Source organism: Ursus maritimus, unplaced genomic scaffold (genome assembly GCF_017311325.1).
Source record: "Ursus maritimus isolate PB19 unplaced genomic scaffold, ASM1731132v1 scaffold_20, whole genome shotgun sequence".
Classification (NCBI taxonomy): Eukaryota; Metazoa; Chordata; class Mammalia; order Carnivora; family Ursidae; genus Ursus; species Ursus maritimus.
The window spans coordinates 47605095-47631592 of NW_024424453.1; the positions used below are offsets into that span (position 1 = coordinate 47605095).

The window sequence follows — 26498 nt, forward strand, 5'->3', positions numbered from 1 at the left end:
CATGGGTTTGAACTGCATGGGTCCACTTATATGTGGATTTTTTTCAATAAATGCAGTACGGTACTGTGAATATATTTTCTCCTGTGATTTTCTTAATAACATTTTCTTTTCTCTAGCTTACTTTTTCTAGAAAACTGCATATAATATATACAACATACAAATGTGTCAATCAACTGTTTATGTTTTTGGCAAGGCTTCTGGTTGACAGTAAGCTATTAGTAGTTAAGTTTTGAGGGAGTCAAAAGTTCTACACAGATTTTTCTATTGTGTGTGTGGGGGGGTTTGTACCCCAAACCCCGACACTGTTCAAGAGTCAACTGTATTTTCAACAGCCCTTCACTATGGCTCTGGTCATTGTGTCTATCCCCACTTTCCAGACGGGGCATCTGAGTTGACAGAGGCTCACAGAGGTCCCAGGATGTGCCCAAACCATGCAGAGTGCAAAATGGGCCTCAGAAACTCCACGCCAGTGCACTTTCTGGCAATCTCCATACTTCGAGAGTCATTACAAAAGTACGCTCTCTTTAACTTAAAGACATACACTTGAACCCAAGCCTTTTGAAATATTAAAACGGTGTCACAGTTTTTAAAAGTATACTTTTTTTTTTTTTTTAAGTGACCAGCGTAGCCAAGAAACAACAGAAGATTCTGTGACAGACCTAAAGAATTATTTTCCAGACCTGGTCTCCACTGACATTGGCACAGTTTCCCAAACACACCTGATGTAAAGACCACCTTTAATTATGCATATTAACGTAAGGAATCATGTGCTAAAAATTCAGATTTCTCAGGACCTCTCTGGGTCTGGAGTAAATCCAAGAATCTTCTTTTTAAATAAGTGGGCGATTTTCATAATCTGCCAGGCTTTAGAGGGAGGACACATCCAATGTAGGTAGCCATGACCCTGTCTGACACCACAGTTAAAACTGGTTTATCTGCACAAATTCCGCGGTGGCCACGCTATACTGTGTTGAGAGCTGGCTGTTTCAAATCTCTAAAAATGACTTTAAGGTACTAGGCACCCAACCCCTCCAATTTCTTATTATTCTAAGCCCAGGCCCCATGCTCTTTGTTACACCATCTGGGGTCTTACTGTTTTTGTTTTGGGGGGGTGGGGAAAATGGTGTGCAAGATTCCATAACTAAGACTAAAAGGGGGAAGGATACGGTCATTTGACACCAAATAAAGCTTTCCTAAACCTCAGAGAGAAAAGAGAACAGCAGCTGTTTTTTAATTCCAATTTTTAAAGAGGGGTCCTATTGTCCTGCAATCGATACTCATATATATATATATATTACTTTTCAGTGCTAACCCTGCAACGTAAGTGTGAGTCAGTAACTCTGACATAAATGATGATTTTGCATCTTTTTCAAAACATTTGACTCATCTTCTGTCATTAATATGGAAAGTTCCCTAGAAGTTTCCCTCATTAACGATTCAAATGCCAAACGACAAGAGAGACAAAGCAGTGCTGTGTGTCTCCTCCTACGTGGCCTCCTCAGGTAGGTCAGGACTGGGAGACGAAAGGGCTATTTCATTTGCAATTTTAAAGATGCATATATAAACAAAGGCAAATGGCATTTCCAGACCAACTGCACGGGCCAGGAAAGAACCCAACTAGTGAGAAATGAGTAAAGGAATTAACTACAAAACTAGCATTTACTTGAAATCCCAATCCCCTGGATTTTCTCAACTAGATGATTTCTGGGTTTCTGTCCCTTGTATTCCCTGTTTTGCTGTTTTAAAAATGGGATTATGAAAATGCCAGTTGTCCCAGTAAATTCTGTCCCAATGGCCCTCTCCCCTTCATCCAAACTGGAACAGAGGGTAAAGGAAAGTATTCTGCTCAACACACACGCAGACAGTAACTGCAAACAACACTGATTTACCCTTGGACAGATGAGTTGCCTCTCCTTCCATTTTCCTTTCAGTTGGAAGAAGAGAGATCTGGCTGCCTCCGGGCCAAAAGACTCAACTGAGAAATGGCTGGGTAAGAAAATCCTTCTGACAGACACCCAGATAAGAGTCAGCGGCCTCCTCTCACCCCTCAGACTGACTACCACGAGCGACTGGCTTTATTCCCAAGGACGAGGGTGTAAAGAGAGCTGGACGGTGTAGCAATTGGGTCAAGACAGTAAGAAAGCTTCCTCCCCCACTTCTAGGAGGGATCCGTGGGAGCCATGGCCACACCCAGCTCATCCACAGTCTGGGACAGGCACTCTGCTGGAACTTACACTCCCCATTCCAGTGATCCACTGAGGTCCATACTTTAAAAAGTTAGGGAGGGCTCAGTGAGTCCCAAATCACCAAGGAAACTACACAAGTTCACTGACAGTTCTGAAAAGACGCATCCCTATCATTGCCTCTTGGAGTCGGGTAACAGGATGGGAACCTGCTTCAAGAATAACCTATCCAAACAAGAAAAAGGATCCAGTCACCTTTTCCCTGGAAGGCCCTCGGAGCTGCCCACCACCACCATTACTCAGGATATTTAAAAACGCACACGGACTCCACATGACGCCGTCCTCACCGAATGCTGGGAGACAGTGGGGCTCAACTGGGAAAGTTTCTCAGCAGAGTTACATACACACCCACCCTACCCGAGGAAACCTCCCAGTCCCTCTCCTGTAGCCGTTGGTCAAGGCAGAAATCAGCAGACAAGAGATAATCATGTAGTTCCTCAGCTTGCTGATGAGGCCGGCCCCCAACCTGCTACATCATTCTGGTTCATCGAATGTGGTCATGGTTAGAGCAGTCTGAAGCTCCCGATTCAATTAGGAAACAGTCACCTTACCTATGAATGGCTCGTGCGGGGCTGAGAACATAGCAACCCTAGGGACCAGACCCTCAGACTGCACACGTACTAACTGTGTTCTTTTCGTGTGTGGCGGGGGCATACAAAAGACATGTGATTTGAGGGTCATTTTGAAGAAGAAATTAAAGAAGACAGATCCACTGTGTCTTACACGATTCTGAGGCCCAACATCACAGGAGCCTAAGGGCCCTCTCCTGTGGCCTCTCTGAGAACGCACCTCAGTGCTATTTTCTGGGTACCCGAAACCTCCCGAGGCCTGTCCGGCCACACAAACTCCACCCAGTCTCCTCTGGAATGTGCCACACCCTCCCTGCACACAGGAGCTGGTGACAGAGGGAGAGCCCCTCCCAACGGCTCCCCACATCCATATCTCTGTGGGATCCCACAAGCAAAATTCATTTGAATTGCCTGCTGGGTGGGAAGCTGCTTCTGCATTTTCTCCAGCCTCCCCAGGGGCCCCCAGGTCTGGGCTCCCGAAAGGAAGGATTCTTCCAGGCCTGCTGCCAACTGTCCAGAGAGCCACCTCCTGAATACACTCTTCCCCAGCCCCGCCAATTGCACAGAGGTCACCGAACACATCTCCCCTTGCGTGCACACACACACACACACACACACACACACACACACAAGCGCATGCACACGCATCAACACCACACTCACGCCTCACCCCAGAGAGAATTCAATCCAGGAGAAGTATAATGCTCACAAGTCCAGCACACCAATACCATCTGCCCTTCTGAGCAAAGACCGACTAAGCGCCGAGGATTCTCAACGAGCCCTGCCCACCTGCCATCTCGTCCACCATGCCTTCAGAACTGTCAGAGCCATGCATGCCTACGGTGGCGCTGGTTCCAGTGCCCCCCCACCTCCTGCCCGTGTCCCCAGGCAAGGTTTCAGGACCACCACCCTACCCCAGAGGGAGACAATGCCCCTACACATTCCTGCTCTGTTTCGCGGGGGGCCATAATTACCGTCCGAGCATTCTTCATAATACCAGTCTAGTTCATAATAATCCGCTTCAATAAATTTCTGCATAGTCAGTATTCTTGCAGAGGAAAAAACGGACTTCACAGCGCCATCAACATCAAGTAAAACACTGCCATGCCTCCCTGCCCTTCCAGAACACTGGGCAGAAGAGCATCCTGAAACACACCGGAATTAAGCTGTGCATTCCTAATGACAGTCTGCAGCCAAAAGAGAAAAGAGGCCGTGAAAAGCAGAATTCTGGTGGGGCGAGGACAGGAGGAGCAGAAAGAGAGGCAATTTGCAGAGCTGTCGGAGCCCCCAGCAGCCCTGCTAATAAAGCGACAGCGGCCAGCAGCCCTGAATGGGAGTATCCGTTATCATCCTATCCAGACGCGAGGAGGGTGACGTCAGGGACACACACCACCACCCGGAGGTCTCACTCGAGCCTTGCCTCCCGCTCTGGCCTCCCGCTTGCTGATCATCTTTCAATCTAACAGTTGCCATAGAAACTGGCCAGCTCTGGAAAATGATGCAGAGATTTCCATCCTTGGAAATGTCTTCCAAGGATGCTGGGAGCAGGGGCTGGGAGGTGCCACCCAGGGAGAAAGGAGGGTGCAGGCAGGTGGGGTCCGGGGGCCTTGCCACCATCATCACTTCCAACAAATGTTAAGGACAAGAATATATGCTCGATTCTGGGCCTCCTCGGAGTCCACATTTGAAAAATGCCACCTTCTAAAATCTGCAACCATTACTTTTGATTTTCTTTCACCAACCTTATTTAATACATTAAACACCTTTTCTTAACATTTTTAACCACCACCTAAAGGAAATGTGAATTACTCAGAAAATGGAAATATTTCCATTGAGATGCAGTTCTGCTCCGCTGCTCATGCCTTTGCTCAAACTTCTGGGAAAACGGCCTGCCACATACAAACGGGAGAACACCATGACAAAGGGGCCCAGGCAACTCGATATAGTGTTTCATGCACACTCACGTGTGTGATCCGAGTACAAACAACAGAAGGCAACAGCCCACCTGCAAAACGGTGTGGCTGCCTCTAGGGAGGGAGGGAATGGGGCTTTGCAACTGTCCTTTTAAGTGCATCTACAATGTTTTATTTCCTTTTTTTTTTTTAAAGATTTTATTTATTTATTTGACAGAGAGAGAGACAGCAAGAGAGGGAACACAAGCAGGGGGAGTGGGAGAGGGAGAAGTAGGTTCCCTGCGGAGCAGGGAGCCCAATGCAGGGCTCGATCCCAGGACCCCGGGATCATGACCTGAGCCAAAGGCAGACGCTTAACGACTGAGCCACCCAGGTGCCCCTATAATGTTTTATTTCCTAAAGAAAAAAAAAAGGAGTTACTGTTTATTAGTTCTAAGCGTCTGGCATGTTTTAAATATCTCATTAAAAGGAGTAATGGATAATTAAACAGATTCTGGACTTACTGTAGGTAACTCCATCCCTTAAACCAGTGTTTCTCAACCTCAGTGCTACTGACACTTAAGGTCAGATCATTCTTTGCTGTGGGGGGCTGTCTGGGCATCTCGCAGTGTTTAGCAGCACCCCTCGCCTCTACCCACTTAGAGGCCAGAAGCACCACTCTCTCTCTCTCTCCTTGCCGACGTAAGGACCAAAAATGTCTCCAGACACTGCCAAATGTCCTCTGGGGCCAAAAATCTCCCTCGAAAAACAATGCCCTAAAACGAAACTACCTACAGAACCTCACCAGCCTCTGGGCTGGATACTGTAACGATCCACTGGCATCACCAGCAGCAGCGTGGGCTTTGATGGGTTTTTCTCTTAATTTTCTACTCAAGGCCATAATAATTTGTGAACGAGTAATAGTAAAAGTCTCTTTTCCACTACTGAGAGGGCATGTGTCTCTCCTTCTCTGGTGACCCAACAGGGACAATTTCCCTTTATTCTCCCAGTGGCATATGATGCCTCCATTAACAAAGGTGGAGACATCCCTCGAGGGCAGGACTTCTGGGAGTTAATGTGAAGCCCCCAGAGCTCTTGGTAAAATGCAGATTCCAATGGAGCAGGTGTGTAGCAGGCCCGAGAGTCTGCATCTCTAACAAGTTCGAACGTGACGGCAATGATGCTGGTCCCCAGACCACACTTCCAATGGTGAGGTACATCAATAGGATGGATAGATCGGGGAAAGTAATATATACAGTGTCTGTGTGTGTCTCTCCGCATTTGAGTAAAAAAAAATTTTAAGAAGAAAACTCTATGTTTGTGTATGTATATTTACATATATACGTGTATGTATATATATACACACATATATATTTATACACATACATACACACACACAATTACAAATCCTATATATAGACTCTTGGGCAGAATCTGTACTATGGATAAATATATCTCAACCTTCCTAAATCATGGGAAGCAGATGAGTCTTTAATGCTGTGTTGTGAGGTCCCCAGAGCTGGCTTCCTGTCCCCCGTATAGGTTCCAGACGCTTCTCCCAGCTCCAGGTACCCCCTGCTTACTTCAGCGTCCTGTGGTTTCACCAGGCCGTGCTTGTCCACCAGCACAAGATGCTACAAGCAGATCGTCCCACTTGCCAGGGGTGGACAACTGAGCCCACTTGGCCCAGCCTGCACACTGTGAGAGCATGTCCTGCCCCGCGTGGAAAGCGGGGTTCCTGCCTCTGGTCATGCTGTTCCCCAGCTGTCAGCTACACCCTGGAGGACCTGCGGCCCTCCCCACCCAATTCCAAATTCTTCCTGGGCAATGGAGAGAGCAGACCCCAACGCCTCCCTCACTCACTTTAAGCCCTGCCCTTCCCTCTGCCTGACCCCAACTTAGATACACATTTAAGATTTTCTAGGACATCTGCCTATTTAAAGTCAGCAGCCAACGATTTTAATTCCAGCTATACCTGCCCCCATTATCTGAACATCTCTCCCTCTGGTCCTCCATCATGTCTCTCTCTGGCAAGGACGGCACCTCTCAACAGCCCCACAGCAAACCCCCATGTGGCCCTCCCACATGTCATTCCTCAGAAAACGTGAGCAGAGGCTGGTGCCCCAAGCTTTTTCTAAGGTTTTGGTAAAAATTCCTCAAGATGGGGGCACCTGAGTAGCTCAGTCGGTTGAGTGTCTGTCTGGCTCAGCTCATGATCCCAGGGCCTGGGATCAAGTCCCACATTGGGCTCCCTGTGCAGCAGGGAGCCTGCTTCTCCCTCTGCCTGCTGCTCCCCCTCTTGTGCCCCCTCTCTCTCTCAAATAAATAAAATCTAAAAAAATAATAATAAATAAAATTCCTTTAGGTGTTTCTAAAAAGATGATTCTAAGCCTCCCGTCAACAATTAACAGATTCCTCAAATATCAGTACACTCAACAGGTTCGATCCACTATGTCTGGGGGAAAGGGTCCAATGTGAATTTGCAAAATGAAGATGTAATAAACGAACGGGAAATGCAAACTGTAAAGCATCACAGAAAGTCAAAGCCATGCACATTTCCCTTCCTGCACTATGAGTTCTTAAAAATACTGTATTTGTAACACATCATCATAAAGGCAAAGAATAATGGATAAATGGATGGACACACAGACGGACGACAGACGGACTAATATCAGGCAGTTTAATTTCATAGTTAAGAGCATGAGCTTTTGGAGTAAGATGGCCTGAGGTTTGGTCCAGGCTCCTCATCTACCATATCTGTGACCTTCTTAGACACAGAGTCTTATCTGTTAAATGGGGTGATTATAATACCTGCCTCAGAGACGAGGCGAGGTTTTAATTAATTAATGGATGGCAGAGCACTCAGCACAGTGCCTGGGACAAAGTGAGTTTGTAATAAATATTAGTTTCCGATCATCCTCATCACTCAAATTCTTTAAAAACATAAGTAAGCCCGTACAATTAAAAAGAGAGTACAACTTTCTAAGCTATAATTAGGGAAATGAGGTAGAAACATCACGTCTTGGCTTGTCCCCGCATAATTAATGAAAAGGCACTGGGTTCACAGTAGAAAGCCGGTGTGACAGTTGGCGGGGGGCAGGGCGGGGGACGCATTTCTAAACAGTAATATATTACTGAACATAACTTACATCAATTGCAAAGACTGTACGTATCCAATTCATGTCTTAAGAAAATAGGAAAGAAAACAGAGTGTATCAACAAGTACAAAGGAAATAACATCACTGGTGGGTGACTTCCATGAGCTTCAAGCAAGATTCAAAGTGAGTATCTACACCAGAACTCCCATTTTATAGGCTCAGACGGATAAAGCAATCCCTCCGCAGCTCTGCAGAGATGGCGCTGAGGGTAAGATCCAGGTGCCTTCGAAACCATACTTTCCTCCAAGAGTCCCATCACCCCGAGGGTCCCAGCCTTCCCTCCCACTCATCCCCCCCGCGGCTTCCTGCAGCTGAAAAAGCCAGTTTCCCCCACCCCCACCCCAGGCCTGGGCTGCCCCTATCACCACCCCACCCTGGGAGACTCGGGATCAGGGACAGGTCCCAGGAGCAGCCTCAGAGAAGCCACCTCTCACTCACCCACCTCACCCAGGACCATCTAGGACATGAGGTTGCACACAGGCAGCCAGCACTTTCCAGCTCACTCACTCCTCAGACCCTGCTTGCTAATTACCAGCCCCTCCCTGTGCACATGACGACAGGGGACCCAGACCGTTTAAGACTCTGGCCCAGGATCACTCAGCAATAAGAGCATCTGGATAGAAATGGGGCATGAGCCACCCCTACAGTCTTCCCACTGACAGCTAAGAAAACATCTATGATGTTTTACAAATGAAACATAAAAGGAGAGAAAAAAAAAAAGAAGACAAAGGAGATAAAAACTCAAGCTGGCATCTCACAGCAAAAAACAAATCGTGGGGGCACCTGGGTGGCTTAGTCGGTTAAGCGTCCCACTCTCGGTGTCGGCTCAAGATGTGAGACAGAGCCCTGGGTGGGGCTCCACGCCCAGCAGGGAGTCTGCTTGAGATGCTCTCTCCCTCTCCCTCTGCCTCTCCCACTCATGCTCGCTCTCTCTCTCACATAAATAAATCTTTTTTAAAAAACTGTGAAGTCTTTTTAAGAAAAAAATTAAAAATGGTCATGAAAGAACTAAATGGAAAATATCAATGGGACTCTGAGATACTAAAAAGAAATAGTATTTCCGGCTCTGTCAAGAAAGTGGCCTAGCAAGGATACCACTCCACCCACGACCAGCAGGTCGACACTCTGGTGTCCAGCTTTGGGTGAAATGTCAACAGGGCTCCTTGGAGAGCTGCTGAGTCCATGCCTTCGGGCAGGAAAAATCAAGGTCCGCCTACAACGCCGGCTTGCAAGAAAGCAGAGTTGGCTCCACAAGGTCTTGGGGGCAGAAGTGATATGACGCAGAAGGCAGCTTAAAAGGACAGTCAAGGGCCAGGCTGTGACAATTTGAACAACAAAAACAGAATATAGTTAATGACATTTAAAGGGAACACAGTGAGTCTGTCAAGGCCGTGATGATCGGGGAACGCCAAGACAAAAAGGGCAACCAAGCGAACGAGGCAACTGGTATATTCAGGAAAGATGATAACAGGAAGATATTTTTAAACCATCTGAAGAAGTAGGGGGGGTGGATGTGTATGACTGTTCAGTCTCTGCCACTAATATCTTTAATAAAGCATTACATTAACATTTCTCTAAGTAGGGTAGCTAGGAATAAGCCAACCGGATATGGAATGAGGAGGCAGGTAGGTAGGAGAACGGAAAGGCCTGACGCTGTGGTCACAGATACACCCGGGCAGGACGAGGACTGGGTCCTGTGTTGCGAGGTGAGCCGTATGTTTGCTTTTATAAGCACTTCAGAGAATCTAATAGATTTGGTCTGCAGCATTAAGGGGAATCTGTGAAATACATTTGTGATCAGATTTAAATGTTTAAAAGAATTTAACTTCTAAGTTTCTAATTATTAGTTCTGTGAGCATATGAATTAAACATTCATGTACATAGGGAATGGCTTTCTATATATACCTGAACGTATACATACATGTACACATGATTTTGAAGTTATTCAATACATTTAAAAGATGAGTAAACACTAACAATGAATAACTAAAGCACAAATAACGCAGTTATGAGTTTGCCCCAAAGTATCGGATGTCACGGCACTCGCCACAGGCCACGCGCTGCCACCCACTTAAGCAGGTGGTGTAAGAATGGCTCCCTGCGTGCTTCCCTCCTGCTAGGAAGCAGAACCACTTGACGGCCCTAATCCCCTCTGGAACATGCTCCCAGTCTCTAGGACTTTCCTCCGTTCAGGAAATACTGTGGCTGGCCTTCTGTCTGCACCCAACAGAGGCCAGGAGCCTGAAGACAGAAAAATGGGCTTCATAGCCTTCCATCCCAGAGAGGGCTGGTGCAGCTTGCGTGAAACACAGCGTTACAAGCAGACCTTCCCTGCACCTGCTACAGAGAGGATACTTCTGGGGAGCTCTCTTTCCAATCTTAGTTTTTAAAACATGGCTGCTGCCAGTCACTGAGCTCCTGTGGCAGAAGGCAGGCTGCTAGCAAACAGCTTGCTGTCAGCTACCCCCCTCCCAAACCATCTCCACCTCATTTCAGGCACAGGGAAAGCAGGCGCCCATGCCATCTCCAGGGTTCTCTGGGGCAGAACAAAGTCTGGCTTTCAGAGACACATCCAAAGGCAGGGAGGCGGCATTCAGCAGAGCACTGCAGAGTCGACGTGCAGCCCAGCCTTGATGCAGTTATTAAAATTGCCTGTATGTCCGAGAAGGACAAGCAAAAGACACAGAGCTCAGATGTGTCCCACGGTTCCCAGTTTGCTCATTGCAGCCTCGGGGGGCTGCATGGGGCATTCCATTCCTGGGACCACCAGGTCACATGGCAGATGTCACAGGCTTCAAAACACAAACCAGAAACTCCACCCATCCCCGATTCTGCTCCTGCTGTGACTCGGAGCCTCTCTGGCCTGAGCGCATCCTGCAGGAGGAGCTGATGGGGGTGCAAGCTGAGCTGTCATGTCAATTTCCCACCTGAGTCCGTTCCAACTTTGTCTTAGACGTGCTGGATTGACACGAAAAGGAAAACAGTCAATCTGTACAGAACTGCTTGCCAAGCATTTTTGGTCTTAAAAGAACAGATACTCAAGATTGGAATCTGGTTTGATGAGGAAAAAAGAAAAAAAAAAAAAAAGCTGGCAGGTGGCAGATGCCAGAGTAAGCTTAGGGGCCACGTGGGTAGACTGCCCCCGGGGATGAGTGTCTGGCTATCCTGCTGACCAGAGTCCATTGCCCAGAGCTGCAGGTGCTATCAGGCACGCCAGCGTGCAGCTGCCCTGCACCAGCCCCCGGGCACAGGTCCTCCAGTTCCCCTGGGCCCACACCAGGGTGGGGATGCTGCAACCAGGTGTGGCTTACGTGCGAGGAGTGTCCATGCAGCCGGGGCTGCTCTGCTCCCACCTCTGCCCCTGCAGACGCCTGGATAGCTAAAAGCAGTGAAAATGGGCCAAGGGAGAGTCCACTCGTGGGAGGGAGAAGCAAGAGAGGGGAGCAGGCACAATCCAGGGCTCATTTCGATGCTCACCCATAAACAACACGGCCCCCAGTCTTGGAATGGCAGAAGGACACGGCCAAAACATGGGCATTTACAGGAGAGAAATTCATGGCAACTATTCATAAATATATTATAATGTAAGCATTTTGGTATCATTTTTGTTGGCAAATGAAAATGAGAAGTTTTCCCTGGGCATAAGATCCCTTCTCCAACCCCAACACATCCTCCACCCCAAGCCTATAATTTATCTTTCCTCACCTCACTCGACCCAACCCACCACACACAACACCTGGGTGAGAACAGATCCCTAGGGTTGCCCAGGGCACCCCTCCCCCACGTTTTCTCCTTTGTCACCACCTCATGGAACTATTCACCCCCTCCTTCAGAAAGCACCCGGTGTTATTTGTCCATTTCACTTGTCTAGGCTCAGAGCAGACTGCAGTCGCCTCTATTTTTGCCGCACTTCAGATTTTAATCAGACGAAGGCGATCTTGTGAAGGTAGCAAAAACCGAAACAATCTCTGTATTCCACACGTGCTTGCTCTGTTTGTTTTTACCTTTAAAAAGGAGAAACACTTTGACTTAAAAACATGTATCTTTACATTTTCTCTTACTTACGAAGCATTTATTAAACACTTATTTAATGCAAGGCACTGGGCCGAGGGCTTTGGCCCATGCAAACACGAGGCAGACAGACGCGGGCTCTGCCCCCCTGGGATTTACTCAATGAATACGGAAATTATTTCCAACAGCTTGTAGTCTTTTAGAACATAAGCCTTGCAGAGATCTAAATCTTAATGAGAAAAGTTCTAGGCAATTTAAAATGTGCTTAGAGAATTAGGCCAATATTTCTATAGTGTTCTGAGAATTCTTTAAAATTTTCCCTAGAATTATCACCTGAGAGCGATGATATCGCTTTTATTTTAAAAAAGCAAGAACTATCTTTTTTTTTTAATTTATGAAGCTGATTTTTCTTTTTAACAATTTCTTAAAACTGAAAATTAAAGTCTCATAACTCTTACTATACAATACAGAAAAAATACTTTAAAAGAAACTGCAATTAGACAAAAACAAGAAATAACAACAATAAAAGAACTTTGTCCTGGAATACCTTTGACAAAAGAGTAAAAAGTGCTCCGTGACATATTTCAGAGAGTCACAGAATGTTGAACGCTGACTAATTTCCAGACAATAAATCTGAGTCCCAAAGAGGCTATGAGATTTGCTCAAGGTCACACACGGAGTTGGCAGATGAGGGAGATGAGGCCCTCGTTTAACACAGGGTGACTGCTGGGTCTCTCATGACTTGTCTTCTCTAGGAGCCACTCAGAAGAGGAAAATCTTCACCATACAGGGAAGTTACCTAAACCTCAAATAGACATCACCCACCCCACCCCCCCACAGATTAGCTGCATCTCTCAATCCTCACTAAACTTCCACAGACAACGTACATTACCGTTCTCTCTCATGAAGTGGTCCTGGGTGAAAATTTTAAGGTGATCCCTTAATAACTCTTTGAATTAAACACGCACACACACACAAAATTGAGTACTTCAGTCATCTTCTTCAGGTCATTATCTATTATTGTCATTTTCCAAACATTCAGTAATGGGTAACAACCTGTACAAACCAAGAAAAGGGTCAGACACTGTTCCTTAGGTGTCTTGTAAGAAAACATGTAGGACGGGTTCAGACTCCTTCAAGACCAAATTTGGTGTTTTCAGGCGAAGTGCTTCTGAGCACTACATGGCTTGATGTCTTGACAATAAAAAGATTTGGTAAAAGATGGGAAGATCACAAGTCAGAGCTAGGGCGAAGTTAAATGCTGTCCATTTTAAGTACCTCAAAAGTACATAAGACCTTTTCAAACCACAGGTGATAAGGCCTGGGCTGCACTGAGGATATCACACCGTGGAAAAGAATTGGCTTGGTCCAGCTGGGCTGAGACCCTGCTTCTCGCCCATCCTGTGTGACCCTGGGCCGGCAATGGAGGGTCCCTCTGAATCTCGGCCTCCTCGTCTTAAAAATGGGGATAAGAACAGTCGCCCCCTCTGAGCTCTGCAGGGGGACTCAAAGTGCCTGGAATGTAATAAACGCTCAATGGATGGCCCTTCATCATTAACCACCACCACATACAAACCACCCAGCAGAAATTAGAGATGAAACCCAAAAAAATTCTGAATCCAAAGAACGAGGTATCCACCAATCTCCGAATCTCTGCCGACCATTCTTAGGCGAGGAAAACACCAGGAAATTTATGAGCTCTTAGCACTTCATGGAATGATGCCCTACTCATCCACTCCCTCAACATTCATTCCTCTGGGCTCCTAATGATCTCATGACTCAGTATATGCTCACCCAGAATGGGCTGCTTTTGTTGCAGTAAGTTAGTATTTAATCTAAGAGTAATAATATAGTTCAAAGAAACTTAAAAACTGCCACATTTTCAAGCCAAGTAAATTTCTAGACATACGCCTTAAGGAAATCATGAGTTGGGCAGACACCTACGGATATAGAAGGAAATCAGAAACAGCCCAGATTCCCAATAACAGACCAATGATTAGATATAAATGATGGGATATTTAGCAACAATGAAAACTGTACTTTTCAAGAATTTTAACGCCATGGGGAAATGGTCAACGTATATAATTAAGTAAAGCATTATGTTCCCAGATATGTAATATATTTGTTGGAGGGAAAAAAACCACTTAAAAATATCTCACAAAAAAATGAGAAGTGGTTGCTAAGTTAGTCATCTTTTTGTCCTAATTTTTGCTAAATTATCGACAATCAGCACACTTTTATGACCAAAGGATACATTATTTTTAAAACCTCACTCCCTTTTAAAGACCGTTTATGTTCCCTCAACGGCCAGGCACTAAGGGCTGAGAAATGGAGTCGGCAACATGATTCTGTCAAATAGTGACAAGCATCCCTGCTTTCTCCACCCCGAAAATCATAAATGGACACTATCTCCCAATGCCATGTCACCAATAGAAAGTCACAAAACCTTTTTTTAACTTAGAAAAAGAAAAAAAAGAAAACCGAGGTCCAAAGAGGTTCCATGACTTGCTCGTGGTGACATTAACAAGCTCACTCAGGACCAGGACGGAGACGCGTGCAGAGCATCTGTGGATGTAGGACTGGAGAGAAGGCACCCCTGAGGACACAAAGGACGGGACGTGGCACAAGCTGCGACTGGGTGCCTGGGGCCTCCGTGCAAGTCAGGCAGCGGGTAAGAAAAGCTGACGAGAGGATGACAAACTCACGTTCAGTTTACGGGAAACTCTGGCAACGCATCCTGTGGGTGGAGAGAGAAATGCAGAAGCCGCCTCCAGAGAGGCAACAGCTAAAGCAAAGGAGGCAGGGGAGGCAGGGGACCCCAAGATGGGAGACTGATTAAGTGTCCACCGTTAAGCAGAGGAAGGAGAAAAGAGATTTACCAAAAATGAACGGGAACAGACCAAACCACAGAGGACTGGTCCAAGGAGAGGCGGAACTACGACACTGCTGGGGACAATTTACCTGCACACAGAGGTGCTGCAGCCTTCGTGAGTTCCACGCACTCCTGGCAGACCTGGGGCCACAACAAGACGTCGTGGCCCCCGGAGAGCCTGCCACCGCTCACCGCCACCATCCGCTGCCACCGCCCACCGCCACCGCCCCCCAGCAGAGAGACCACTGTCTCTCCAGCCTGGCCACATGGGCTCGTAGGAATCGAGCACCTTCCCTACCGAGGGTAATTTGTGTTTGTTCCCAAACCTGTTCAGGTCCCTTTTGCTTGTTAACGGAATTATACCATTACATTTATTATTTCTTGAATCGCCCAGAAAAAGAGCTGTTTCTATGAAAGCGAAGTTTAATACCCTGAAAGACTAAATTAAGGATTAAATGGCCAATTCGATTTGGATACACAGTTGCATTATATCCAGAAAAAAATCACTTAAACAAAGAGGGGATTGCGGACTTCAAATCCAGTGTGTGTGTCCTAATAGACTCATGAGGCACCAGCCCGGACAACAGGAAGCACTCCACAGAGGTGACTCAGGATTATTATTGCTTGCATTATCATGATAGAAGCAAATAGACAGATGAGAGCCATGATGGCGGCAAAAAGGAAAGGGAAGGGATGCCACAGATGGGTGGAAGGCTTCCTGGAGGAGGGCATATTTGTGCTGAGAACCAGAGAACAGGAAAGAAAGGGGAGGGAGGGAGCCTCTGTGAGACTAGCGTGGCGTGTCCACAGTGGGGCTGGTGCGGGGTAAAGGGAGAGGGTGCAACGAGGCTGGCGGCAGAGAGGGCCAAGAGCCAGGTCATGGGGTCCTAGAAGACCCTGCCTTTTATCCAAAGAGCAATGAGAAGCAAAGGAGCAGCATAACCGCAGGGGATCTCGAGAAAAGACCAGCCAGGCTGCTGAATCAAAAGAGAATCGCAGAGAAGCAAGGTGGAAGCAGGCGAGCAGTTACGGCAGCCCAGGGACGGGATGGCAGTGGCTTCATCCATGCCGGTGGCTGCAGGGTCAGAGAAGGGGTCCGAGATACACACACACGAAGAATTAACAGAGCCGGCTGGAATGGGATAAACCGTGTCACATTTCTCAAGACAAATGTGTGGGCGGGGGGATGTTGACAGTGGACATGCTATAAGCCCATGACTGAGCATAAGAGCTTGGAAGGGGGGAAGGGGCGTCAGAGGTGGGCAGTTGGGGAGTTGCCAGCACGTAGCTGGGAGGAGGAGAGCATAGGGAGAGATGCCGGCGGGGCGTGCCAACACTTCCAGCAGCACCTCACAGTTACCTGGACGTTGGAATTACGGGCTTCAGGTGACCATTTCAAGAAGGGAGGGTTGTGAGGGCTTATTTTTAAAAGCTCTCTCAGTTCATCAGGGTCAACGGCCACTGATGTAGCAGCTCAGGAGATGAGGGAAAACCAAGTGAAAGAGGTTGGAAGGACCGGACAGAGAGGAGGCAAGTCGAGGAGGAGGAGTGGCAAGTGTCCAGAAGGGAGTGGTCACTATGTCACCCCTGCTCCAGGGGCACCAGGACTTCCAGGGACGGCTGGGTAGAGACACTGGGGTCCAGCCCACGCTCTGGCCAGTTAGAGCCGCCACAGATGCTTCGGGCCTGCATGCCTCGTCCCGAGCAGACTGCCTCTGCCCTGCAACAGTCCTAGGGCCGTGAAGTGTAACACACAGGCTAGTGACACTCATGACACCTGGGACCATGTGGACACAGTGAATGAACACAGTGGAAATTGGCATATGATATCAACTGTGGGCTCCAGTCCTCCATGGGCACAACCCCAGTGTGCGGGGATGAGGGCAGGAGGACCCGTCCAGGACCCCTGGCCCGTGCAAGGCCGGCACCGTGCATAAGCTTAGTGAGGCACTTTGCCACAGGCCTCGGGTGCTCCAGCAACGGTCTTTCATTTTTGTTTGTTTGTTTAAATTAAACTTTAAAAAATTTAAATGGCACAGGGACCAGGTAGAACATGCAAGTTCCCAGAGCCCACTCGCTTCTCCCACATAGGCAAGGCAAGCAACTCTGTGCAGGATGCCAGCAGAGGCCTGGAGGGCTTCCTGCGTGGGCCCAAGCCAGGTGCAAAGTCCCTGTTTAGGTAAGGGAAGAAAATCCATAATCCAGGAGATGTTTTCACTTCCTTAGCCAGAAAACCTCAGCTGGAATTCAAAAAAGTCAAGTTCACAAAGGATTAAAGGTGCATACCAGGCGCTCAGTAAATACTTGCTGGCTGATTCATTAAGATTAGTTTACAGTAAAAGTAAACAATAGAACAATGTCTTGAAACTCGTATTTGCTTTATAACCTTCTCTTCTCCTTAGGAAAAAGACTATTCCAGGGAAAGTCGGAGGTGAACTGGTCAGAGAATCCTATGCACTTGAGACACAGAGAGAGTTCTTTTCTTGACCCAATGTTCCTTAACCAAAAAGTTACACCTCTCCAGCTCCCCCTGCCTGTGTTCCCTCTCTCATCACCTGTCTCTCTCTCTCTCTCTGTCAAATAAATAAATAAAATCTTTAAAAAAAAAAAAGAATAAAAAATAAAAAACAAAAAAACAAGCCAGGTGAGGGCCAGATTCAAAAGGTGAAGCGTCGTTTCTCTACTCTGGGAGACAGCCTGTAAAAGAGGGAGCTGAGGCTTCCCTCATCTCCTATTATCAGAAGCCCTAGGGAACCCCTTATCCCCACTCCCACCCACAACAGAGAACCACTGCCCTGACTGATGAGAAAATAAATCTAAGAGGAAACAGCTCTGTTATCTCCTCGCGCACCTCGTAACTGACTTAACACACCGGTGAGTCACAGCGCTGTGGCCACAGTGTCGCCTGGGTTACGCACATATAAACACACAATGAAACCCAGAAAGGACCCCGCACAGAGCAGGGCTCCTGATCTGGGCCTTCCACTGACCTCTCAGCCAGTTTGGCGAGGCTCACAGACCCCTCCTTAGAAGAAAGAGCTGAAAACATAACATTAAATACAAAGGACTACGAAGGAAACCAGTATCACAATGCAGTTACGAAAACTTGCAAAAAGTCTGTGATAGAAGACCTTCTTCTTTGTATTAAATAACAAGATCTATCAGCAGGCCCCCTATGAAGCTCATTTCAAAGCAGTGATGAGGAAAGGTGGTATTTCAGTGTACCTGTCTCTGCCACAGCGGGACATTGACTTCTACTGGTAACAACATCATAGGGCCTGCTGAGGTCACCGTGCTTTGTTTTCTGGGTTCGCCGCGAAAGGAAATGCTGCATTTCAGTTAGAAGTTAGTGAAAATAAAGATGTCATTTCATTTCTTTACAAGTGCACAGAATCCCCAATTTCCCTCTACAGACTTGTCGGGGATCCTAGGATCTCCATTTGAAAGCCCTTCTGAGAAGCGTGCCTCTATGTAAGAGTTAACCCCTGACTGTTCATTTAATCAACAGTTAGCAAAGAGCTACTTTGCTCTAAGTGCAAGTAACGCAGAAGAAAATACAGAATTGAGGTAAGACCTGGGGGCGACCATGCTCTAAGAACTTGCAGAATCTCCGTTCAGCGTTTACTTCACTTCTTCTAATTTTGGCATAATTTGTGTCATCCACTACCAAATCCAACAGGACCTTTTTCTCCCTCTCTTAAATACATAACCAAAACCAGAGCGCACAAACAGAAAAAAGCCACAGCATCTGTTCAAGGCTACTGTTTGCAAGGATTTCAGAAGCTGGAGGTCAGTGCTACGGAAGAAATACTAGGAGCCCTCCATGCTTCCACTTCCTCGATAATCAAACCAGCCCTGCCCAGACTGCAGACGTTGCACAGGGATGAAAGGAGCAATTCATATGAAAGTTCTCTGAAAATACTGAAGTCCTGCCTTTGAATGGTTCCCGTTACACTGTGAATGTAAGTGATTCAAGGGACACACCAGGAGCCTCCTGCAGCACAAATGGCCATGCAGGGTCCTGTGGAATCACAGGAGGGTCTCTTAAAGAAGAGGAAGGAACACAAGGAGATTTCTGAAAAAACACTTCTGCTGTGAATTCTACCGTGAAGCAATCTGAAGGAACCAAAGACGGAACCTGCCAAGGACGTGACTCTGGACACAGTTTTCTATTCAACATCACATCTCTTGGTGTAACAGATACCGTGAGTCAACAAAAGTGACTGCCAAGAGCTTCCTATACACTACCAGACACGTCAGAAATCCTAAAGCTCCACTGTGAACACTGGGTACAGGTAACATGCCTCCTATCTGCCCTGGTGTGGATTATTCTATTTTTATTCTGATCGAACCTGATTATCCGCCATGTTCACAGAGACTGGAGGATTTGTCTTAGGTATAAACACACAGGTCGGTTTAAACAAAATCCCTTCCTCATTAACATCTGATAGAGAAAATGTGAAAACAGCCCCAGGTACATTCTAAAAGAGAAACTTGCAGTTGCAACTTGTTTATTATAAATGAATTCTCGAATTCAAGAACACTGGAGATTGCTCTGTATTGAGACAATAATTACAGAAAACTTATGGATGTTGTAAGCTGGTTTTGAACCAAGTTATCATCAAGCAGAAGCAGGATTGCTATACTTTTTATTTTTGAAGGCAACACAATGATACACAGGTATATAAATGATCTCACTTCCAAAATGATATCACTGATTTAGACAAGGCTAAAGTTAACTTGAATTTTAAAGTCAGGGGTGTCAAGACAAAGGAGAGCTGGTCTGTCCTACCAACCACATTGGGCTGTGTTGAATTTCTAAAGAGTAAAGTGATTTCTACAAAGGTACCTCTTGAATGAACATTAGAAACATCATTAGCATGAGTTTTTAAAATTATCATGTTTTCCCAATCTGCAAAATCAGGTTTCACACTGCTGTCACCACATACCGGTTGGGGGGAGCGGGGGAACACACCTAGTACACTGCTCACCCTAGCAGGTGTCAGCTCTGCAGCCCAAGATATGACTGGTTTGTCGCTGGAGCAGCACTAACCAGCTTAGTGGGCTCTCACACAGAAATCATTAGCCTTGGAAAATCAAGTTCACAGATATAGAGAACAGACTGGTGGTTGCCAGAGGTGGGGGGGGGGGGGGGTGGTAGGAGAAATAGGGGTACAAACTTCCAGTTATAAAATAAATACATCATGGGGATATGAAGTACAGCACGATGACCACAGTTAATAATACCGTATTGCATATTTAAAGTTGCTAAGAGGGTAGATCTTAAAAGTTGTCATCATGAGAAAAAAAAATTTTTTTTTCTAACTATGTACGGGGACAGATGTTAACAAGACTTATTGTGGTGGTCATTTTGCAATGTAGACAAATATCAAATCATTATGTTGTACACCTGAAACTAACAAAATGTTATATGTCAATTGAACCTCAATTTAAAAATGAAAAAAAAGAAAGACAATGGTAAGCCTTGGTATACGTGTCTTGCTATGTCATATAAATAATACTAAGCAGCCAAGATGTTCCCAGTGCCTTTGGTTTAAATGCAAACTGCTTCCCAGTGAGAGTTTCTAAGGACTCACGTGGTATTTGGGGGGGGGGGGAATGGGAGCATTTTCAAACTCTTCTGTACAGTTAAGATAAAACTGGTTCAAATGAAAATTTGTACCTGGTCCCCACCACCCTAAAATTTCTATTCAGAACACTCAACATCAAGGCCTTGTGTGTGGCTAAACCCTACGGCCACATTTACCGAATCACCCTTCCAGGAATGGCAGGCTGTAAGACCTGCTAACCAGTACAAGTCCCACGTGGGGCCACGGCTGAGAAGCACTGGCCATCATAATGCCATCGGCAGACGAAAGGGAACTACTCACGGAAGTACTTCAGCGTCTCTTCGATTTGCTCGGTTGTGAGGTCAATGTTGGCATCTGGAGAAATGAGGGGTGTATGGAGCCAGTCGTCGTGGTCATAACCGTAGATGGTGTCGGCTCTTAACTTATAATGGGGCAGCTGCTCCTCCAGCAGGCTGATGATCTCGACTTCCGGAAGATCGGTGCTGTTGCACACGTCTAGAGAGAAGAAGACAGGGAAGTGAGAGCCCGGAACTGGTTCTGGCCTCGCAGCTGCTAGCTAACTGACCTTGTGGTCCCAAAAGAGGTCTTCAGCTGCTTCCCCACAGCATGGAGAGGCCAGGTGTGGCCATATCAGGGACCTTCTCCCAATTTAAATTCCATTCTCAAAACGTACAAGACCGACCTGAAATAGTTCCTATACTGTTTAGCAACTCACTTTCTTCAAAGTGAAGCCACAATTCTTGTGCTTTCTGGACTCAGTCATCCTTTCCAACCCCTTCTCAGACCATTCTCTTTCAATCACTCTACGTGTAAGCCAAACCAGCTACAATTTCACCAGTATGTCTAACTGCTTCCTGCAGTTACCATTCCTCTTACCATTCAAACCATCCCCCCCTCTGGGATTGCGCCTTCATTGAATTCACTCAACCGTTCATCTGCCTCTGTTTCTTTCCATTCATCCACCCAATAATACCCTGAGTCCCAGAGATGCAGGAGATGCACCAGTCCATGCAACAGGCACGGTCCTGCTCTTGCGATACAAGCATGGCTGTGCTTGTATTCCTGCGGGGCTTCCAACCATTAAAGCAACAGGTGTCCCTCCATCAAGACAGAGCTGGATCTTCCCGGATATATGTTGGTTGGTGTTTTGAACACTTCGGGCAGAATTAACCTCTTTCCTCCCCCTCTATATTCCCACAATGTTTTATCAGATCTTCTATTACTGCCCTTATTAGCTTCTGTCTTCTGGGTATTTTAGTATCCAACCCACCTTCCTGTGATGGTCAATTTGCATCGGTGGTGGTTCTCAATCCACCATCCGTACCCCTCATAGTCCTGGCCTAGACTGGGCTCAAGGGGTGCACTGTAATACCTGTGAAAGTCGATCAATCCACATAAAGCCCATGAAAGAGGCCTTGTAATTAAACTATACACACAACAACACAGCCAGCGTACCCAGGACAAAACCAGTCTTCGGCAACTTCTCTACCCCTGGGAAGAATGAATTAAATAACTGCTAATGGATGAGTGTTGATTATCTGTCAACTAATTCTGACATCAGTCACCGTACTGGCCCAGTTCACAGAGAGTATTCATGACCCATGATGGCAAACGGCGGGTGCGAGCAGTGGTGGTCTTGTGAACCCATAAAGAAACAGAAGCACCTATGGTGCTCATGGCTGGACAAGAGAGTGAACTCGGTTCTTCATTCCAGGAATGAGCCTCCAATGAGCAAAACCACTCGAAAGATAAGAATACAATCAGAGCCATTCCTACGAAGGTTACTGTGCAATGTTCTAGCCTTGAAGTCGTAAACAAAGGTGGGGGCCTGGATCAAGGTGCATGGGATTCGGTCTCCCGTCCCTCTCCAAAGTGCAGGGAGGGGCAGGAGGAGAAAATCCTCTCGAGACAGTGCACCCACACAACAGCAGGGTGAAGTAAGGAAGAGGTGCTGACAAGAGATCACTATTATGAGTCATTCTGAGGACGTGGAAGGTGGCATCAAAGGAAAGGAGAGAGGCCCACCGGAACACAGAGGAAATGAGTGGTGCAAAGAGTGGGAGCGAGTCCCGGGGTGTGGCAAGCTGGAAGGGGAGGTGGAGGAGCAGGAAGGGCCCGGGGCAGGGACTTGGGGTTCACTGGGGAACCAAAGCCAGTGCAGCAGGGAAGACCAGTCCCTTTGCTGCTCTCTGGGCTGAACCAAAGCAAAGGTGGCAGCAGGGTGTGGCTACAGGGCTTCTCACATTCAAGGAGAATATGGAGCCTCCCGTGACCAGAACAATTACATCGGAGACTTACCAAAATCCCCCTGTCCTTCGTGTTTAAGGCTACACGGCAGGCAAAGAAAAATACAGAATCACAGGTGAAGGGAGCATTCGGTGACCCAGTGTCTCCCTTTGTGCAAGAGCCCACTGAAAGCACCTGTCAAGCTCCCTCCACCTCCTACCATCCCCCACACCCCCTTCTCGCTCAATTTAATATGCACAGCTTCACTGCAGAACATTTCCATTCAGGAAGTCAGGGTGGTTTCTCAAGCACTGAGGAAAGAGAAGAAAGTTAAGTACCAAGTGAAGACATTTAGAATTTTCCTCGGAGCTTTAGGGACTGAGGGGGACAACATCTGAACACTTGGATTCTCCGCCTCCTGTGGGAAATGTCACCGCAAGCGCTCTTGGCATTTCAGCCAGCTAAAAACCAGACCAGAGCCACTCCGCCACTTAGCAAAGGTCTGCTGCAAACAGAAGCTGCCTTCTCCCCGAGGCCAGAGCCAAAAGCCCAACCTGAAGACAGATGTCTCCTATTTCTTCTCACCTCCCGCCAACAACAAAAACGCCACCCGAGAGGCTCAAGAGGAGCCCGTAATTAAGCAAATCTTTTCTTCCCTCACAATCAAGTGAATAACAAGTTCCCACAAAGCTCATCTTGGGGAGAGGCCTCATGGTTACCAAATGGTGGCCTTGCGACTAAGGGGGCATGGGGTCAAGGAGGGCTGACACCCAACTGGCGGCATCTCTTAACTGAACACAGACTGGCTCCACGAAAGGCAGTACCGGCCTATGCCTAGGAGACCAGGCAGGAGACCAACACATTCCTGCATGACTCACCCTCCTCACAACAGGCTAGAATCTTCTGGTGTCACTGCTCTTGGTGGTGGGGAAGGCAACAACCTAAAACAAAAATCCCTTCTAAGAATACCATGTCAGTTCTGAGCATGTTGGCAGCTGCTTAGACTCTGAGACCTGACCTGTCCTTCCACATTTCCAGGGCTGAAGGTCAACCTATTTACAGTGCGGGTCTTCATGTCCAAGAGAGATCGTTTCCCTCGGAGCACATGATGACCGGTGAGATAAAGTATCAAAAGGTGAGACCAAAATGCCTTTTTAAAAAAACTATCTGTATTTGATTTTGCCATCATGTGACCAGCCATATAAACATAGCCAAGTTTTCGGCCGCCTGGAAGGCCCAGAGAATCAGAGCATAGGGAAGGATTACAGAGACCCAGGGAGCATTCCTTGACCTTGGCTGCAGGGCCAAAGGCCCTAGGGACCTCCTGTGGAGGGGAACACCACATTTGCCCCATAGAGAAGACATACCCAAGGCCTGAGGTTGGGTAAACATAGTAGGAGAGCCTTTAAGAATTCTCCAAGAATGCCTGCACTGTGGAAAGCGCCAAGCCGGCTGTCTGCAGGGCACTCTCTGACCCTCCAAGCAACCTGGGACAGATAATATCTGTTCTGCTTTACAGAGGAGGAAGCAGAGATTCACAGAGACTGTGGAATATCTTGTTGGTCAAGGCCACACAGCTAAATAAGTGGCAGATCCTGCATGAGAAGCCTCAACTGACCAAAAGCTATGCCCTTCCCTCTGCCACCTGCCACCCATCTCTCCCAGGCGGGCACACAAGAAATGCTGGGGAATTCCCAGGATCTTCTGATTAGGAAGTTTTTGTTCTAAGCAGAGAGACGACTTCATAGGCACGATAGGGATGTGCAATGAAACACACTGACAAATGAGGGAAGCATCAGAATGATTTTCCCTTCTAGAGTGCCCAGGAAGCAGAGCGGAGAAGTGAAGTAACTTGTATGCAGAACCAGGAAGGGTCAGGGGCCCGAGAAGGACAGCCCTGCTCCTTCTCCTGGGGTTTACTCAAGCTCACGGTGTCAACGGACACTGTTGGCCCAACCTGGAGGAAAGGACCCCTTTATACTCTTGACAGTCATCATTTCTCCATAGCTCCAACTCACATTATTTTTTTTTAAGATTTTATTTATTTATTTGAGAAAGAGAAAGACAGAGAGCGCGAGCATGGGTGGGGGAGGGGTGCAAAGAGGGAGGGAGAGGGATAAGCAGACTCCCCACCGAGCACGGAACCCGATGACATGGGGCTCAATCCCAGGACCCTGAGATCATGACCTGAGCCGAAACCAAGAATTGGATGCTTAACCAACTTAAGCCACCCAAGCGCCCTCCAACTCACATTATTAACAAGCTATAAAAACGTGTTCTCAGATAACCCTCAAATAAAGGGCATCAGCCTGCTGATTGAACTCACACCCTAACAGGTCCCTGGCTTCTGGAAGATGTGCAGCAACCACAGCCCAGAATCCCCCAACGCCCAGCCTGTCAAACCGCCAGAAGGCCAGGCTCACCCAGGCAGTCAGGGCGGATCTCCCCCTTCCACAGTTACTACAACAGCCCCATGGTTGCTGGCCACACTGCCACTGGTGCCGTGTGTAGAAAGATGCTTTTTTAAAACACGGTACTGCCCTGTTTTAAAAAACCTCCCAGCTCCCTCTAAAGTGCTCCATGTTTCAGCCCTTGCCTCCCTCAGATAGAAGTTGTTGGGACAGAGGTTTCCCAATATCCAATTTCTGCTTCCTCCTTTTGGTAGTGGAATTCCCAAGGTATGGCCCCGGCTAAAAACTACATTTCCCATCTTTCCTTGCAGTAAGGTATGTCCCCATGCCTGGTTAACAGGATGTAAACAGAGCTTCCTCGCCATGCCTTCTCCAACTCTCGCATGCAGAGAGGGGGCTGGTGCTGAAACCATCTTCAACCGCACGAGTAAAGGCAACGCCAGAGCAACCCTGGGCGCCTGGGACCACCTGGTGGAGTCCAACCTTGCCCTGGGGCTTTGAGGAGGGAAAGAAAGGTCTACCTTGTGGAAGCCACTATTATCTTTGACTCTGTTAAAACAGCCTTTCTTATCAAGTGCAGACTCTGCTCTTTCATCCAACACCTCTTCAGTGAGGCCACACCAACTTCTCACCATTTGCTAAACATACTTCTCCACAAATGGTGGTTTTTACACCAGCTGTCTTAGCTGCCTAGAATGCCCTTCGCTGCCCGGCAAACTCTATCTCAAAATACCACTCAAATGTCACCTTGTATTTCAAATTTTCCTTGACTTCTGTCCTGTGGCTAGGTCCACAGGACACTGATGATTTCACTACAATGTTAGGAGTGTTTTCTGCACTCCCTTCTCTACCAGCTGCGAGCCCCTCGAGAGAAAGACCTTTCCAGCCAGCTGGGCAACAAACAGTAAGTGCTCAGTGAGTGTTGGGTAAATAATGGGGACAAAGGCTAGGAAAAATCAGCAATGGGTGGCAGGGCTAGTCTGACAGCCCTGCATCCCCAGGATGGACCAATGCCCAGCATTCAGCACAGGGGAGGTGGAGCCATCTAGTGCCAAGGGTTTTCAGGCCCCTCCCGGCAACCCCATAGGTTTTCATTCAGCATGGAGGTTAAGTCCCACAGGGAAGTGGATGTCCCCTCACTCACCCAGCAAATACCAGTTCAATCCCATGCCTCCTATTCTTATGGCATCACTCCGGGAGCAAAACATAAGGGGGTCTCTTCACCTGTTCAGAGCTACAATCCCTCCTAGGTTTTCTCCAAGGCATAAGGTTTGGCGTGGGTCCCTCTACCGAGGATGAGGGCTCCATTTAGGGCTGGCTGGGAGGTGGGACAGGGTGCTGGAGACTGCTAGGCATCCAGGAGGTCTGGGGCTATAGGGGAAGCTACGTCCACTTGGCACCTGCCGTGGGCTAGATCCTCATTCCCGTGGAGGGGCTAGAAGGAGGCCCCTCCGATACACAGGTGACACGCCAGCTTCGTGGAACTTGCCAGGCGCCCGAGATAATGCTCAACATTTTACAGCAG

At 47.5% G+C, this 26498-nt stretch overlaps 1 protein-coding gene across 9 annotated transcripts in view; it reads right to left on the reverse strand.

Annotated features, from left to right (window-relative positions):
* The window catches only part of TRAK1 (trafficking kinesin protein 1), a 115255-nt gene that overhangs the window by 63656 nt on the left and 25101 nt on the right, over window positions 1–26498 (reverse strand). For 7 of the 9 annotated variants that reach the window (XM_040636918.1, XM_040636923.1, XM_040636922.1 and 4 more), the window contains one exon: window positions 20637–20831. Coding sequence is in view for 5 of the 9 variants with exons in the window: in XM_040636923.1 (XP_040492857.1) it covers window positions 20637–20831 (195 nt within the window). In the remaining 4 variants the exon portion in view is untranslated. Of the gene's footprint in view, window positions 1–3786; window positions 3866–20636; window positions 20832–26498 lie in introns of those variants that run through there. The other 2 variants (XM_040636916.1, XM_040636915.1) reach the window with 1 other exon arrangement.